The 17,160-nt window shown below is 58.0% G+C and overlaps 2 protein-coding genes across 5 annotated transcripts; one reads left to right on the top strand and one right to left on the bottom strand.

The window, feature by feature from the left end:
* The first annotated feature begins 51 nt into the window (after positions 1-51).
* DDX49 (DEAD-box helicase 49) lies at positions 52-7,616 on the top strand. 2 transcript variants are annotated; one of them, XM_086408264.1, is made up of 13 exons: positions 52-192; positions 1,267-1,390; positions 2,041-2,126; positions 2,216-2,337; positions 2,910-3,097; positions 3,217-3,357; positions 4,316-4,391; positions 4,700-4,776; positions 4,924-5,021; positions 6,028-6,102; positions 6,712-6,800; positions 6,909-6,980; positions 7,079-7,616. In XM_086408264.1, the coding sequence occupies exons 1-13, from the start codon at positions 78-80 to the stop codon at positions 7,265-7,267; spliced, it is 1,452 nt and encodes a 483-aa protein (XP_086264390.1). In that variant the 5' UTR covers positions 52-77; the 3' UTR covers positions 7,268-7,616. The 2 variants fall into 2 exon arrangements, with proteins under 2 accessions (XP_086264390.1, XP_086264391.1); XM_086408265.1 differs by lacking the exons at positions 6,712-6,800; positions 6,909-6,980; positions 7,079-7,616 and adding an exon at positions 6,229-6,518.
* A 585-nt stretch (positions 7,617-8,201) lies between these two features.
* HOMER3 (homer scaffold protein 3) lies at positions 8,202-16,493 on the bottom strand. 3 transcript variants are annotated; one of them, XM_086408281.1, is made up of 10 exons: positions 15,674-16,493; positions 14,582-14,663; positions 14,340-14,496; positions 13,770-13,901; positions 12,008-12,115; positions 10,821-10,942; positions 10,136-10,292; positions 9,693-9,803; positions 9,500-9,583; positions 8,202-8,670 (listed from the first exon to the last, which is right to left on the bottom strand). In XM_086408281.1, the coding sequence occupies exons 2-10, from the start codon at positions 14,593-14,595 to the stop codon at positions 8,479-8,481; spliced, it is 1,077 nt and encodes a 358-aa protein (XP_086264407.1). In that variant the 5' UTR covers positions 14,596-14,663; positions 15,674-16,493; the 3' UTR covers positions 8,202-8,478. The 3 variants fall into 3 exon arrangements, with proteins under 3 accessions (XP_086264407.1, XP_086264405.1, XP_086264406.1); XM_086408279.1 differs by having other exon boundaries at positions 16,324-16,493; XM_086408280.1 differs by having other exon boundaries at positions 16,355-16,493.
* Positions 16,494-17,160: the final 667 nt, after the last annotated feature.

The following is a 17,160-nucleotide window of genomic DNA, read 5'->3' as shown; positions in this document are numbered from 1 at the left end:
GGGAATGCTTTCTGACGTCATCGACACGCGCCGGAAGTACCGTTCACACGCGCGCTCACACTGCCTTGGCTGCGAGGATGGCAGGCTTCGCGGAGCTCGGGCTGTCTTCGTGGCTCGTGGAACAGTGTCGGCAGATGGGTTTGAAGCAGCCCACGCCCGTGCAGCTGGGCTGCATCCCCGCCATCCTGGAGGGTGAGTGTGGCTTGGTCTCTTCAGGAGGCTTCCCCGCAACTGTCGCTTCTCTTGCCTTCTCTCAGCTTTTTGCCCACGCGGGTCCTGTGAGGCAAGGGGCAGCCCTGGCCCTTACGGGCGATCCTGGGTTCCGGAGAACGACTAGGTAATGTTGGCGTTTAGGCTGTACGACTGACTCGCCTGCACAAGTGATATAATCTCTGAAACGTTCGTAGCCTCATCACTGGGAGGGTTTGATGAATACCTAATAGTGCTGGGAAAATTCGATAGAACTTGCTTTACTGTCTTCATTTTACAAATGGCAATTGAGGTTGTCAAGATTATTGGTAATTCCAGGACTCTGGTCCCTAGACTGCTCTTCTCTCCACCCCTTTGGACCAGCCCAGTTTTGCCATTAAAGAGACGCCTTCAGGAAGCCTAGGATGTGACAAGTTAAGGCATTAAATAAACAGGGATGAAGAGTCAGTAGGGAGAATAAGATTCAGGTTGGGGGAGGGTATTCTGAGTTTCCCAAGCTCTGATCCCAGGGAAGGAGTCAAAATGAGATTGTGGTTCGTAGCAAGTATCTCAGGTCACATGGATGTGGGTTCCAGTCCAGGCTGTTACTGGCTGTATGTCCTGGGCAAACCTTTGACTCTGTTTCCCCTTCTGTTAAATGAGGACAATAATGGCCTCACTCTCCTTAAATGTGTCTATTACTCTAAATGGAAAGTTGTCGTAATGTCTTCAACAGGAAGGGCACAGGCTGGTACTAAGCATATAGTTCTTGTCATTATTGTTAAGTTTCTAAGTCATGCCCGAGTCTTTTGTGACCCCATGGACTGTAGCCCGTGGGGCTCCTCTGTCCATGGGATTTCCCAAGCAAGAGTATTGGAGTGGGTTGCCATTTACTTCTCCAGAGAATCTTCCCGACCCTGGAACCTATGTCTCCCGCACTAGCAGGTGGATTCTCTACCACTGAGTCACCAGGGAAGCCTGAGCATATAGTCATTGCTCGTTAAATGTTAGCTGCTGTAAACTGTGCCTGATGGAATACCTGTCTGCACCTGTGACGCTGCTGTGTTCTCTGCCCAGGTCGGGACTGCCTGGGCTGTGCCAAGACAGGCAGCGGCAAGACAGCAGCGTTTGTCCTGCCCATCTTGCAGAAGCTGTCTGAGGATCCCTATGGCATCTTCTGCCTCGTCCTGACACCCACCAGGTGAGTCCCACCCCCCACATACAGACACATGCCTCTCGGGTGAGTGAACCAGCTGTGTGGTCTTGGGGATGTGCCTTTACCTCTTTGAATACACTTTCCATGTGTGTAAAATGGGAACAGAAATTAGCCCAACCCTTAGAGGTGCTAAAGAATTAGCAAGATAGTGTGTGAAAAGTGCTGAGCACAGGGCTTGACTCAGGGCAAGCAGGAAGGCCAGGAAGTAGGCATATGGGCAGAGGAAAGGCCTGGACAGAGCTGGGGGCAGAGAGGAGGGGACTTGGCCACTGACCCACTGACCAGCCTCGAAGCAGGGGGATGCGGGTGGTGGGCGGGTTAACACCTGGGTCTTGGGCTTTGATGGCTGTGGTGTCAAGGCCATTGCTGAGGATGTGGGATGAGGAAAGGCCAGTTTGGGTGGGACTGGCCGAGGACAAGCCATACTCTGTTCAGGCACCCAGCCTAGTGAGAGGGCAGGAGCCACAACGGGCTTCCAACGGTCAGTATCAGAACCTTTGTCCAAAGGGGACTGGGAGCCATGGAGGGTGTATCAACAGGAAAGATGCAAGCAGGAGGCCCTATTGATGGAGGCAGGAATGAGAGGCAGGCACAAAACCCCCATCTGACTCATGCTGGCCCCTTCATGCCCACAGGGAGCTGGCCTATCAGATCGCAGAGCAGTTCCGGGTCCTGGGAAAGCCTCTGGGCTTGAAAGACTGCATCATCGTTGGTGGCATGGGTATGGGGGAACCCAAGGAGGCTCTGGGCGTGGGACTGCTGCAGCCTCAGACCATCTACCTAGCCCCACCTCTCGCATTCCACCCACAGACATGGTGGCCCAGGCCCTGGAGCTTTCCCGGAAACCACACGTAGTCATTGCCACACCGGGGCGCCTGGCTGACCACCTCCGCAGCTCCAACACCTTCAGCATAAAGAAGATCCGCTTCCTGGTGAGTCAGCCTGGGGCCCTGATTCATCCATTTGGGAACTGTGCGTCCCATTGGCCATCTATTACCGAGTTAGGAATGGTGACAGTGACATCTCAGGGACCAACGAAAGGGGGCCTGTACTAGAAAAGATGGGCTTCCCAGGTGGCTCAGTTGTAAAGAATTCGCCTGCCGATGCACGAGATGCGGGTTCAGTCCCTGGGTGGGGAAAATTCCCTGGAGGAGGAAATGGCAACCCACTCCAGTATTCTTGCCTGGAAAATCCCATGGACGGAGGAGCCGGAGGTCTACAGTCCTTGGGGTTACAAAGGGTTGGCCACAACTGAGCACACGTGCATGCACACACTAAAAAAGTTAGTTGAGGGCAGGGCCTCTCTGAGGAGTTAACGTTGAAGCTGAGATGGGCAAGAAAACAGGCCTCCAAGACCTCAAGGGAGAGTGCTCCAGGGTGCACGTCTGAGCCCAGAAAGGAGGCACATGGAGGAGGTAGGCTGGGCCCCGGGCTGGTGGTCGGGCCTCGGACAGCAGCCTCACCCCAGGTCCCCACCCCCTGCCTGCTGCGGCTGATGCTACAGGTGATGGATGAGGCGGACCGGCTGTTGGAGCAGGGCTGCACTGACTTCACCGTCGACCTGGAGGTCATCCTGGCAGCCGTGCCTGCCCGCAGGCAGACGCTGCTCTTCAGCGCCACGCTGACCGACACACTGAGGGAGCTACAGGGCCTGGCCACCAACCAGCCCTTCTTCTGGGAGGCTCAGGCCCCGTGAGTCCGTAGCTACTTTCTGGCAGGGGGACGGGGCAGGGCAAGCGGGAGGCGGGGGTTTCCAACAGAGGTCATTGACCTCATTCAACAGAAGGGGAAACAAATGTGCCCGTGCCCAGGGTGCGCACCGTGGAACAGCTGGACCAGCGCTACCTGTTAGTGCCTGAGAAGGTCAAGGATGCCTACCTGGTCCACCTGATCCAGAACTTCCAGGACGAGCACGAGGACTGGTCTATCATCATCTTCACCAACACGTGCAAGTGAGCACGGCGGGCCTGCCGCTCCCGTCCCCCGGCGTCCCGCCCCCGGCGCCTCATGGAGGTCCAGCAGGTGGTCTGTGGTTGGAGGGGTCAGGCACACGGCCAGTCTTGGCACTCCAGGGCCTCTGCTCCGAGCAGCAGTTTCAGAGGATTCACTCAAGGAGGCTCAGAGAGGTCAAGCAGTTTGCTAATAAGGTCACCCCCATGAAGACTGAGCCAGGATTTGGGGGTCCTCAAACCTGCCCTTTCCTGGTGGCTCAGATGCTAAAGAATCTGTCTGCAGTGCAGGAGACCCAGGCTCATTCCCTGAGTTTGCAAGATCCCCTGGAGAAGGGAGTGGCAACCCACTCCAGTATTCTTGCTTGGAGAATTCCATGGACAGGGGAGCCTGGTGGGCTACAGTCCATGGGGTTGCAAAGAGTCAGACAAGACTGAGGGACTAACACTTTCACTTTTTGAGACCTGCCCTTAACTGGAAGAGCTGAGGGCCTTGGGCTCTCCCCAGGAGACCCCTGCAGCAGCTGGGAAGGCCTTGGAGCAGCCAGTTCGCTGTGATCTCGGGGTCACTGAGTTCCAGCACATCACCCCCACGGCTGTCCTCTCCACAGACCCAGGGATTTCAAAATTCTTTGACATAGTTGGGGAGAGCATCAAGGAGCTGTAGGCCGGTCTAGCCTGACCCAGCGTAGAAGGGCAGCCCACAGCACATGGAGGAGACCTCCTGACCACTGCCCCCCAAGAATTTCTTGGGCTACCAGAAGAAAACAGGCTGGACGTAGAGCACTCTCTTGTAGGCTTAGGCCAGGGAAGGGGTCAGCAGGCAGGACGAGGCACCCCTGCTTCTCCTTCCCCAGTCACGCAGGGCCACTGTTGGGGGTCTCGGGGTGGGAAGGCGGGGGCAGAGCACCTTCCCAGGACCCCAGCACTAGATGGACCAACAGCCTGTCCTTCCCACCAGGACCTGCCAGATCCTATGCATGATGCTACGCAAGTTCAACTTCCCCACCATGGCTCTGCATTCCATGATGAAACAGGTGAGGCGCCAGGCGGCCACCCGGAGCCCTCCCCGACCAGCCTCGCCCTGGGGACCCCTCCCGGCCCCAGGGCTTTTGCTCAGGCCCTCTCCTCTGCCTGGAACACTCTTCCTGCCACCCCATCTGTCCCATTCTGGCCTCCTCAAGGTCATCTCCCTTGCTGGACTGTGAGCCCCTTGAGGGCGGAGACCGTCCTGGCCTCTGCCGTGCGTGTCCCCAGGCCTCACACAGTAAGCATACACTCTGAAACATTTCTTGGGATGCTACCTGATATCCTCCCGCCCCAATTCTCTCCCAATTTGGCACAGAAAGAACGCTTTGCCGCCCTGGCCAAGTTCAAGTCCAGCATCTACCGGATCCTGATTGCGACAGATGTAGCCTCCCGGTGAGCAGCTCCAGGGTGCCCCTACAAAAGGGCCAGAGAGGGAGGGTGGCTTCAGGCAGCCCCAGCTTCACCGCCGAGTGACCTTGGGTGAGTCCCAACCTCGGTTTCCCCACCTGGACAGAGGCGCTGAGTGACCTCTGCCTCCAGGGGCCTGGACATTCCCACTGTGCAGGTGGTCATCAACCATAACACCCCTGGACTCCCGAAGATCTACATCCACCGCGTTGGCCGGACAGCCCGCGCAGGTGAGCAGACAGGGCAGACGCTACCCATGCAGGGGGCACGGGTTTGATCCCTTCTTGGGGAAGATCCCGCACACTACGGCCAAACCCCCCCAAACAACCAAAAAGACACAGGTGCGGGTGCTGTCTTCTCCACATGACCCAGGCAGCACTGAGCTGTCCCCTGGGGACACGGCACACAACCCCCTCCCCACCACCACCTCTTGCCTCACCCGAGCCCCCTTCACCTGTCAGGGCTGGCCGTCCTAGCCCAGCAGCAAACAGGTATACAGATCCTGATGGGTAAGATGCTGCCCTGTGGGATTCAGTGTTCAAGTTCAACCACTTGCTGTGACTCCTGGTAGGAGCCTTGTGTCTGCTCCTCAGCCCCACCCGGAAGGGGCACAGAATCCGGGAGATTTTCTCACACCTGGAGTTGGCAGAGCCATGGTTTCTGGGGCCAGACTGGCCCTTCTCTCCTGCCCTGTGGCCTCAGGTCGGTCACATCAGCTCTCTGGGCCCCCACCACCCCGTCCAACAATGGGTAACAAGAATGTGACGCCTGTTTGGGGCCGCTCTGAGGGCCTCAGGCCTGGTCAGCTCCCAGGGCTGTTCTAGCGCATTGTCTCATGGAAGCCGGGAACAGAGAAGGTGGCATGTAGGCTTCGGAGCTGAAGCCTGTCTGGGCTTCCTGCTGACAGGACTGGGCTTGAGCTCCCCGGCAGCCACACCAAAAAGGGAAATCAGCCACATCACCAGCCCCTGATTAAGGCCAAGCTGGCAGGACAGCTGCCTCTCCCTGGAATCCTGCTGCTCCCCTGGGACAGACCTGCCTGCCACACAGAGGTCAAGCAGGGGGCTGAGACCTGACGCTCTAAGCTTCCTTCGTTTCCACTCATTCCTCCACCCACTGAGCTCCTGTACAGTTCCCCTTGATCAGGAGGAGCTCTGAGCTGCCTAGCAGTCAGGACCTGCTTGTATCGGCCCCTTCTCCTGGCCTCCAGCACACAATCTGGGTGTGTCCCCACAGGGCGGCAGGGACAGGCCATCACGCTGGTGACGCAGTATGACATCCACCTGGTTCACGCCATCGAGGAGCAGATCAGTGAGTGGTGTGGGGAAGGGAGGGTGATGCCTCCGGGTGAGACGTCCACTCACCCTGTCAATGCCTGCCTGTCTGCTCATGTGAGGAGGCTTAAACTGCACTTTCTTTCCTACACAACCCCCATAGAAGTTTCATTGGCCCAGCAATTGAAGCAGAAACTCTGTCGTGGCCTCCAGCAGCCGAAAGCCACATCTGATGGGAAGGGACTTTGGTTTCTCAGACCACAGTGTGTGGGTGGTCCCTGCAGATGAGTCAGAAGCCCCAGGGCTGTGGCCTAGGCAGGTTTTTAAAAATCCCCTTGGGTGGGATCTCCAGCTCTGGGGCATCTCCAACTACTGCACAGACTGTTCTGAGATTTAGAAACGTCTTGACTTTAATGGACACTGTTTTCAGAAATAAAACAACTCCTAATCAAATTCATAGTGTTGTTAACAACCAGAAAGAGAGAGCAGTCTGTACCCAGCTCTTGCCAACCTGATCTTTATCTGACATGACTCTGTATGGCCTTGCGTGCCCTGCTGCATGGAGAGCTACATGGTTGAAATCTCTCTCTGTGGTGCCTGCCCTTCCCTGCCCCCTCTCAACCCCAGGCCCCTGCTGTCCCCACAGAAAAGAAGCTGGAGGAGTTCCCAGTGGAGGAAGCCCAGGTCCTACAGATCCTCACACAGGTCAACGTGGTGCGGAGGGAGTGTGAGATTGTGAGTGTCAGGGAAGGGGCTCGTCCTCGGGGACCCAGGGTGCATCCTTGAAGGTGGCAACCCCTGTGATGGTCTCTCCCTCCCCCTACTCTTTCCCCCCCTGCCCAGAAACTGGAGGCTGCCAACTTCGATGAAAAGAAGGAGATTAACAAGCGGAAGCAGATGATTCTGGAGGGGAAGGTGAGGGCTGGCTGAGCCGTCTGTGTGGTAGGGGCAGGGCGCAAGGGTCCCCAGGGAGGGCGCTCAGCTTAGCCACCTTCTGGTCCTGCCCGTGCCAGGACCCCGACCTGGAGGCGAAGCGCAAGGCCGAGCTGGCCAAGATCAAGCAGAAGAACCGGCGCTTTAAGGAGAAAGTGGAGCAGACACTGCAGCGGCAGAAGGCCAGCAGGACTGACCGCAGGGGGCGCCCACCCAGGGCCCGGCCTGAGGCCTCCTTGTCCCTAGCACCCGCTCAGGGTCCAGCCTGAGTTCCACACAGCGCCCACTTGCCCAGCCTGGGACTCCTTCATCAAGCTGAGGGTTGGCGCGCCCTCCCCTGAGGACAGAACCCTCTGCCAGCCTGCCCAGTGCCCCTCAGCAGAGCCCGCTGACACACACGCTGTATAGCGCACAGCCCTCCACCCTGCAGCCTCTGGTGGCCCCTTTTCAGAGCCTTGGCTGGGAGGCGGGCTGCTGAGGAAGAAAGAACACTGGCTGTGAGGTTGGGCCCCGGTCCACCTGGGGCACAGTGACCCCAGCCCAGGGTCACCCTGGATGTGCGATGAGCAGAGGTGTGTCACTTGCAGGAGGTGCTTAATAAATGAGGCTTTTAGCTTCTGCAGCCTGACTTTGGGGAGCAAGGGCAGCGAGAAGAGGGTGTGGCTGCCTGTGCTTCTCAAGTCCCCCGGAACATCATGCTGCCACCCCACCCACTAGTTCTCCTTTCCTGTCGGGCCAGGCCCAAAGCCTTGGACTGTGGTGTTGACCATTCCAGCCGAGTGACCTTGGGTGGGAGAAGTCCCTTATATGGGCCTCAGTTTCCTCATCTGGAAAATGGGTATAGCAACCGCTCTACTACCCAGATGTAGACATGATGTTTTGGAGAGATCGTTTCCATGCCTAGTGAACACAGCCACATTCTAGGAGCTTTCCCGCTTGCCCACTTGATTGTATTTGGGGTTTGTGGCTAGAGTGAAGTGAAAGCGGGGGGATTAATCAGGGTCCACGTTAGTCCAAGGTGGTCCAGACAACATGGGCAGGGCTTAAGGAGACAGGGAAGCAGAGCCACGTGTCCTGGGCGTGCTCCCTTGGGCTTTCTGAACCTCGCCCTCCAGGTGGCTTACCAGGCTGAGGGCAGATGGACGGAGGGCCCAGTGCTGGCGGTTGGGTACACCCGGGCTGCTCAGACACCACGCACACAGCCACGCTCAGAAATGTAATTTGGGCACCAGCACATGCCCTGGGGAGTCTAGAAATTCTACACAATGAAAAGCTCAAAAACAGCCTCTGAGCTGTGAACAGCCAGGGCTGGCTGGAGTCCTGTAGACAAGCCCTCCCCAGGCTGAGTCGGGCCCCAGTCGCTGCCAGGGGGCTTGGCCCACTGTGCCGCCTGCGGCCTGGCCTGTGCCCCAGGCGGGAACCGTTTGTGTAAAACCAGCTCCCACAGGCCCCTTCCTCTATGCAGACCCGGAGGCTGGACTCAGGGCGCGCCCTCAGCCAGGCGGGCCAGCCCCTCCCGCAGCTCGCTCAGCTCAAACAGCCTGACGTCCAGCAGCTGCGCGGCCCGGCCCACCTCGGCCCGTGCCCGCTCCCGCTCGACTCGGGCCTCCTCCAGGCTGCGCTCCGTGGCCCGCAGCTGGTGCTCCAGCTCTGCGTTTCGGGTTTCCAGGTCCTACAGGGAGAGAGCAGGCGGTGTTGGGGCCCCAGCGAGTCTCAAGGGTCCAGCGTCTCAAAGCGGGTGCTGGGGACCACAGCCCCCACTCTGGGCCAAACTCTCCCTGTCTGTTGGCTTTCTCCCAGCTACCTGTACCCAAGATCTCCCTGGTCCCCCAGCCAATTTGAACTGACCACATTCCTCCTCAAAATCCTCCTGTTCTGGGAATGAAATTCAAACCCCTCCCTCTCCTTGCTCATTCCTGCTCAGCCTTTCTGGCTTCCTGTGGTTCCTTCAATACTTTCTCCCCACCTCAGGGCCTCTGCATTTGCTGTGCACGCTGCCCAGGAGAAAACAGGGAGCATTCCCTCAAATACTCTCTCTCTCTGGGGGCACCAGATCCTTTAACTTCTCCACCTGCTGGACTCACAGGACATGCCCCTATGAACGTTCCTCAGATAAAGTCTTCAGTGAAAGCCAGGCCAGCTACATCTGGGTACAAATACAAGCTTCTGGCCTCAGACGGGGATGTGTGAGGATTTGAGAGGGGTCAAGAATGGAAATTTAACAGAGACTCAAAAACCGCTTGTTGAATGAATGGAAGAAGATGAGGCCTTGTCCTAATAACCATCACTTGACTCAGTCCTTCCTTGCACCTGGTCATCTGAATCCTTCACAGCCTTAGATGTCGTCCTGACTCCATTTATAGGTGAAGAAACGGAGGTTCAGGAAGGCCCACGGCTGCCCAGAACCCGTGGGAAGGGAAGATCATGTCCGTCCCGTTCCAGGGGCTGGCTGCCACGCGTAGTCACCCCACCCCACCCCACCCCACAGCAACCACACATACCTGCACCTTCTGCTGTGTCTCCTCACGTTCGGTGTCTGCGGCCTCACGGGACCCACTAGTCTGGCTCCTCAGCGTCTGGATCTCCTGATGGAAAAGTTCCCAAAATCTGTTCTGAGGTCCTTGGCTCCCCTGGGGGAGAGGAAGGCAGGCAAGGCCCAAGGAAGCACACAGGCACACAGAGGCGCTCACACACCTGGTCTTTGGTTTCCACTAGTGCCTCCAGCTGCTCCAATGACTGGCTGGGGCCCTCCTTCTCACTGACGGAAGCTGGCTCTGCCGCAGCCTGGGCTTCCAGCTCAGCCACCTGTGCAGACAGAAGGTCAGTCCCTGATGACCCAGTCTGTACCCTCCTCACCCTGGGGATATGCCTCCTGATCAGTCAAGCCCGTGACTGGGAACTCATCCCTTCAATCTGGGCCACTACCTCACCTCTGGCAGGTAGGACTCTAGGGTCTGACGACCCTCTGTGGCCGACATTACTTCAGACCCATACTACAGAGCAAGAAACTAAGACTCTGGGAAGTGACCTGCCGAGATCACACATCCAGCCAGTTGAACCCAGGACAAATAGGAGGCAGGGCCTTCACAGTGACCCTTGGGCCACTTAGGGTCTTTGGGAGGGTGGGGCTTCCTCACCCGCTGCCGCAGCCTCTCAGCCTCTGCGCGCTGGGCCTCCAGCTGCTGCCTCCACTGGGCGGCGGCCGCGTTGGCCTCTCGCAGGGCACCGGCCAACTTGTTGTTACTGTCCTGCAGCGCGAAGAACTCGGCCTCCCACTGCACCTCGCCCACGGAGCTGCGAGAGCGCCGGGGTCAGCAGAAGGCAGGGCGGGGCCTCACTGGGCCGGGGGCGGGGGCCTCACTGGGCCGGGGGCGGGGGCCTCACTGGGCCGGGGGCGGGGCGAGGGCGGTGCTGGGTCTGAGGCGGTGCTATGGGCGGGGTCAAGAGACCTCGAGACAATGGGGTGGGGACGTCCCGGGGAGGGACGCTCCGCGAGACACAGTTCGCATGGAGGGCAGTATCAACCCATGGGATGTGGACAGAACCGGGTGGTGGGGAGGCACCCGTGGGTTTAGAATTAGCTGGGGGAGGTGAGGACGGGCTAGGGTTAGCCCCGAGGAATGGATGAGGCAAGCGGGGTCGGCTCTGGAAGGGGCGTAATCTGGGTGTCTCCTCCCCAACCCAGGCCTGTACTGGGATCCCGGGCGTGGATCCACTGTCAGATTGCGCCACTTGAACGAGTCCCAACAGTTTCTGAGAAATTCCTCTCGCCTCCCCCACCTTTCGTCCCGTCACGCCCCGTACCCTCTGCTACCCCCTCACCCTTCCGACAGCATCTTTTTGAGCCGCTCGCGTTCAGCGGGACCCGGGGCATCCGCGCTCTGGCTGCGGAATAGCTTCTCATCGCCGGGGCCATTGGTGCTGACGAGGGGGCTCGGAGGCACCTAAGGGCATGGACAGAAGTGAAGTCAAGTAGGGCGCGGTTTCAGTTAAGGGCCAGCTAGGTCATGGTTGGGGTCAGGGCTGATGTCAAGGGTCCTGACTGAGAGGGGGCAGGAGGTCCTTCCCAGCACTGGGATCCAATCGTTCCTCTCCCCTCCTCACCCACCATCCGTGGCCCCAACATGGCCCCTGGGCTGTAGTTTGGCGCCCTGTCCCGCCTCCTTGCCTGCTGGGCTCTCACCAACCCACCAGCAACAAACCTAATGCAGGCTAGCCTAAACCCAGGGAGACAGATACTCATAATCTGCAAATCGGGGAGCAATCTGATGCCTCGGTGCTGTTCCCTCACCGCAGTGACCTCTCCTGGGGCCAAATTTCAACAGCTATTTAAAATTCCTATGGGAAATCTACTCCATTAGGCTAAATTCATTATGAATCCACCTGGTGCCTGGACCACAGTCCCGAGGGCAGGGACCAGCCTACTTTTTTTATCTTCTTAAGCCCTGTGCCCAGTCCAGGGTGTGGCACACAGTAGGTGGTCAATAAATGATGTTGAATAAGTTAGTGGGGGGAAATGCTCAGGGACAGTTTTTTACCCCACCCCACTACTTAGGGCTTCCCAGGTGGCTCAGTGGTAAAGAACCCGCCTGCCAATGCAGGAGACATAAGAGACGCAGGTTCAATATCCCTGGGCTAGGAAGATCCCCTGGAGGGCATGGCAATCCACTCTGGTATTCTTGCCTGAAGAATCCCAGGAACAGAGAAGCCTGGCGGACTACAGTTCATAGGGTCACAAAGAGTTGGGCATGACGGAAGCGACAGTATGCAAGCACGCACCGCTACTTAGCCATTTCACCTCTGCCATGTGAGCTGGTTTTCTGGCCTTCCATTATCTAACTTTCAGACAGGCCTGTGACATGCTCCCATGGCACCCACAGCCCTTTTCCATGGTCCCTGCCATGGATCTAGTTTTACATCATCAGTGAGCGTTTGGTCCTGAGCACCGGCAGAGTGTTTAGACCCCTCCCCTCCATAGCAGTTGAGTTCCTGGGACAAGGAGTGCTGACCTGGTGGGCAGTGAGCCCCAGCGCTGGACTGGTGAGCTCTCCTCCATCCTGAGATTTCTCCCGTGCCAGCCTTGCTGCTTCCTTCACTTCCTGGAACTTCTCAGCAAACTGAGGGATGAGGGATAGGAACAGTCAACAAACTCCCAGCCCCCTCCACCAGGGCCCCACCACACGATTCCCACCCAGCACCAGCTCTGTCACTTTGGAAGAGAAGGAAGAAGGCTGGGAAAATGATGCCCAAGGAGCAGAGTGGGTATCAGGCTAGAGGGCAGGGGTGGGATGTTCACGGAGGCCACCTTGAGAAAGAGATCCCCTTTCCCTCTCAATCAGCTTATCTCAGTAAGGAGAGCCTCAGGTGGGTGCTAATCTGTCTTTCATGCCTGGGAGCTTATGAATATCCTTTGTGACAAAGAGAAAGCAGGTCTTGCACTTGGAGCCTCTGACAGGCACCTGCAGCCAGTGGGAAAGTAATCACCCTGTTCTCATTTTTGTTATATTATAGTTTACATTAATTTCCCATACCTGTTTTCCAGCTAGAGTAGGATACACTTTTTTTTTTCCATTTTATTTATTTATTTTTGGCTGCACCAAGCGGATTGTGGGATCTCAGTTCCCTGACCAGGCATTGACCCTGGACCATGGCAGTGAAAGCCTGGAATCCTAACCACTAGGCCACCAGGGAACCTTTTAAAAAAATTTTTGTTTATGTATTTATTTATTTTTGGTTGTATGGATCTTCACTGCTGCTTAGACTTTTCTCTGGTTGCAGCGAGCAAGGGCTCCTCTCTAGTTGTGGTGCACAGGCTTCCCATCGCAGCTTCTCTCGTTGCAGAGCACAGGCTCTAGGGCACATGGGCTCAGCAGTGGCAGCTCCTGGGCTCTAGAGCACAGGACCCATAGTTATGGCGCACAGGCTTCATTGCTCTGCAGCATCTAACATCTTCCCAGTCCAGGGATTGAACCTGTTTCTCCTGCATTGGCATGTAGAGTCTTTACCACTGAGCCACCAAGGAAGCCTCCAACCTTTTTAAATTTTAAAATAAATTTTCTTAGCTTGAAAGTAATTTTAAAAATATTTACAGATATACACTCCCTTGGTTTGTGCAAAGTGGCCAGTGCCATTCATTGGGGGTATTGGTGGTAGGTAGTGTTTTCAAAAACTGTTCCAGGATTTCTCTGGTGGTCCAATGGTTAAGACTCCACACTTCCAGTGCGGGGGGTGCAATCCTCAGTTGGGGAACAAAGATCCCATATGCTACATGGCGTGGCCAAAAAAAAAAAGTCCCAAGAGCAACTGAATACTCATATGTGAAAAAAATACTCCTACTTTATACCGCCCATGGAAATTAATTAAAGATCTAAATTTGAAAGGGAAACTAATGCTTCTAAAAGAAAAGAGAAGAAAAGCATCTCGGAGAGCATGAACCATACAGGGAAACAATTAATAAGACAATGCCGAATTCTAGAAACAGCAGAGGGTGGAGGGAGGTGGTGATGAAGGTAGTGCCAGGGGTGTGGGGAAGCACTCAGCCCATCAAAGGCACCCAGAGAGCAGGGTGTGTTCAAAATGAAAGCAGGTGGCCAACTGAGCTGGGATGTGGACCAGGGACGTGGGAAGGGGCTACAGGCTGGTCCAACTCTATATGCCCATTCTGTAGCTGGGAAGATGGACGCCCAGCATCTGTCCAGGCTCCCCCAGTACACACAAGACAAGACCCAACCCCAGCCCTGCTCCTCCCACCATGTACCCCCGCAGGCCCACCTGAGTCAGATGCTGTTCAGAAGCAAAGCCAAGACCATAGACAGTGTTGGCGCGACTGTCTGCCCACTGTCCAAACTTCTGGGAGGTTTTGGTAAAGGTCATGTTGGGAGTGACAGTGCTGTTGATGATGGCCTGGGAGAAAAGTTCATGGGTGATGGAACTGGTAATAATCAATAGGAAACCCCCAGGGAAAATCGCCTTCTATTAGTCCTTCTGTGCTAAGTCGCTTTAGTCCTGTCCGACTCTTTGCAACTTTATGGACTGTAGCCCACCAGGCTCCTCTGTCCATGGGATTCTCCAGGCAAGAGAATGGGAGTGGGTTGCCATGCCCTCCTCCAGAGGATCTTCCTGACCCAGGGATCAAACTTATGTCTCTTACGTCTCCTGCATTGGCAGGTGGATTCTTTATCACTAGCACCACTTGGCTTGAGCCATTTCAGAAGGAAGATGGAGACCCAGAAACATTCAGAGTATCCCCTGGCCCCCAAGACACACAGCAAGGCAGCAAATGGACCCAGTCCTGTCCTGGGATCCTTGGCACCTGCCACCCCACCCAGGCCCCACCAGGACCTTGGCACCCCCAAGGCTGATGATTCGGTAGACATTGCGGGTGGCATCATAAAAGTAGGAGACAGTGAGCGCGTGTTTGCCCGCGGGGATCCAGTTCCGCTTGGTGGCCGGGTCGATCTGGAACACGTGTGCCCGTGTGCTGAAGATGGGCTGCTCCCTGTGTGGGGAGAGGGTGCTCAGTGGGGGCCACCCACACCCACCCCCAGGGACTCAGGGTCAAGCTGGCAGAAGCAGGGGCTCACCTGGCTGTGGACATTGGTCAGGCTGGTCTGGGTGGGCTCCAAGTAGCAGCCAGTGGGATGGTGGGAACTGCTGGTTTGGCCTCTGGAGGGAGAGGGGGTTTGTGAGTGTCCCCCAGGCCAGGATGAGGGAGGCCAAGCATGTCCAACCCCATGTACACCATTCACAGAATTTCGACCCCAAAGTGAAGGGAATGTAGCCCGCCAGGGTCCTCCATCCATGGACGTCTCCAGGCAACAATACTGGAGTGGATAGCCATTCCCCCTTTCAGGGGATCTTCCCAATCCAGAGATCAAACCTGGGTCTCCTGCATTGCAGGAAGACTCTTTACCATCTGAGCCCCCAGAGGCCATCTCTGTCCTGAGTGTTGCAGGAACATCCTCCAGATGCAGATGGCCTCTGACAGGAGGCACCTGGCATCCCGGGCATAAACCTCGCATCTTCCTGCTTACAGGACTCCCAGTGAAGTCTTCTCTATCTCTGGGCTGGGCTGAGGAGGCCAAGGCCAATTCCTGTTCAGCACCTTCTGACATTCATCCAGTACTCTTCAAAGCAGGGCCGCCACCAAAAGAGTGAGGCATTACTGGGTGCCTACTGGGAGACCCGTCCCCCACAGGACCGCCAAAGAAACCCCTCAGCTTCCACTCTAGAGCAGAGGCACTCCTTGGAGTCAAAGTCCAAAAATCCCCAGGGAGCCTGCAGCCTAGTTAAAGGGACAAGATGCAGCTGCACAGGTCCGCTGTGGTGGCCACGCATCACCACTGAATCCCAGTATGCGCGCGGTTGGGTGGGAACCAGGTCCTGGAGAGACCCGGGGGAGGGCAGGCAGACGGAGGGAAGAGAGGCCTGAACTCCGTAGCCCCCGTGGTCAGAAAGGGGAGTGCACCCCCTCCCTTCTGGGCAGCTGCTGTCCTGGTCACAGGGTCTGAAACCGGAGCTCGGGTTGGGGGAGGGGCGGTGACTTTGGCCGGCCTTGGGGGTGGGTCCCGGGTCGAACCGGGGTTCCGGGGGCACAGGGGTCTCAGACACTCAGGTCCCTCCTGCCCGTCCGGACGCTCCTGCCACGACTTGCTGCACTGGGGCAAGTTACTCACCAACTAGTCATGCGCCTCGGACGCCTCCGGCCGCGGGGCTCCCCAAGGGGAGCCCGACCTGCCCGGTGTCTGGGATCCAACACTGCGTTTGGTGGTCGAAGCCCCACCCCACGAGCCCCAGTCCAGGGGATCGGATATTCATTCGGGATCAAGACCCCACCCGCGTCACGACCAGGACGCCCCAACTTCGGGAAGTGTCGCCCCCAGCCCTGGAACTTCCAAGATCCCTTGCCACGGCCCTCCAACACTCCGGGTCCAGAACTTCGGGGACACGTTATCTACCTCCTGCAACCGCAGGTCCAGAACTTAGGGGATCCTTCGCGCTGTCCCTGACTCCTGAACTTCGGGGACCCCCTGCCACCCTTCCATCCCCAGGTCGGAAATTTCGGGGTTCCCTCGGGTCGCCCCTCCACCCCAGGTCCGGAACTTCGGAGACACCTTCACAGTCTTCTCCAACAACGGGGCCGGAACTTCGGGATCCCCTCCCAATGTCCCCTCCCTGACCCCGACTCCGGAACTTCGGGGTCCCCTGACCTCTCAAGCTCTGGCACTTCGGGGCTCCCCCAGCCGCCCCCAGCCTCCGTATCCCGAACTTCGGCGACCCCCCCAGCACCCTCTCCAGGGCTCTCGAACTTCGGGGCCCCACGCACCCCCAGCGCTGGCTCGGTTGGCCGGGCTCACCCTGCCGGCTCGGCGCCCCTCAAGTGTCCGGGCGCGAGACGGGTGCCGCCCCGCGGCGCCGACTCGCCGCAGCCCGGCGCCCCGCTCGCTCGCTGGCTCCGGGGCCCGCGCCCTCCGCGCCGCCCGCGCCTTTGTCTGCGCCGCCGCCGCCGCCGCCCGCGCCGCCTCCGGTCCCATCGCGGCGGGTCCCGACGCGGCCGCCGCCCGCCCCGCCTCCCCGGGCCGCCGAGGCCGCCCCGCAGCGCCCCCTGCCGGCCCTCCTCGGCGGGGGGGCGGGAGAGAGGGAGGGGCAGGAGCAGGGAGGAAGAGGGGGAGGGTGGGGGGCAAGAGGTTAAGAAGGGTGCGGAGGGGGACAGTCAAAGGGTAGAGCCAGAGACCCGGACCCAGAGACAGAGAGACGGAGGAGAGAGGCAGAGACACAGGCGACAGGCAGACAGACCTAGGCGGACAAAGGAGAATGTGGCCTCATCCTCCTTTCAAGGGTGTATGTCGGGGGTGTGTCCCCGATCCTCTGGGCCACGGCTGCTTTTGTCTGTCATGGGGAGTCAGGTCCCTCTTCACCCGAAGGGAGTCCAGGTGCAGGGCACATCTGCCCCTTGGTGGGCCCAGGCGTGGCTCGTCCTCAGTGCCCGTATGCAGAAAATGAAGAAAGAGACCTTGGCTGAGAGGAGGCTGGAAGATGCTGCTGCTGCTAATGGGGCTTGATCCCAGGTGCGCTGCTCAGATTGCTTCCTGCCTGCTCTCCCACCCCACTCTGATCCCCAGGTGGGGGCTTCTGTCCACCTTGGGGCTTCTGTGTCTCCCCA

Source organism: Bos grunniens, chromosome 7 (assembly GCF_055505025.1).
Source record: "Bos grunniens cultivar Pamir isolate PY7600 chromosome 7, Bosgru_T2T1.0, whole genome shotgun sequence".
In the NCBI taxonomy this organism is placed as follows: Eukaryota; Metazoa; Chordata; class Mammalia; order Artiodactyla; family Bovidae; genus Bos; species Bos grunniens.
Note: the sequence above shows the minus strand (reverse complement) of the source record. Positions and strands in the feature narration are given on the sequence as shown.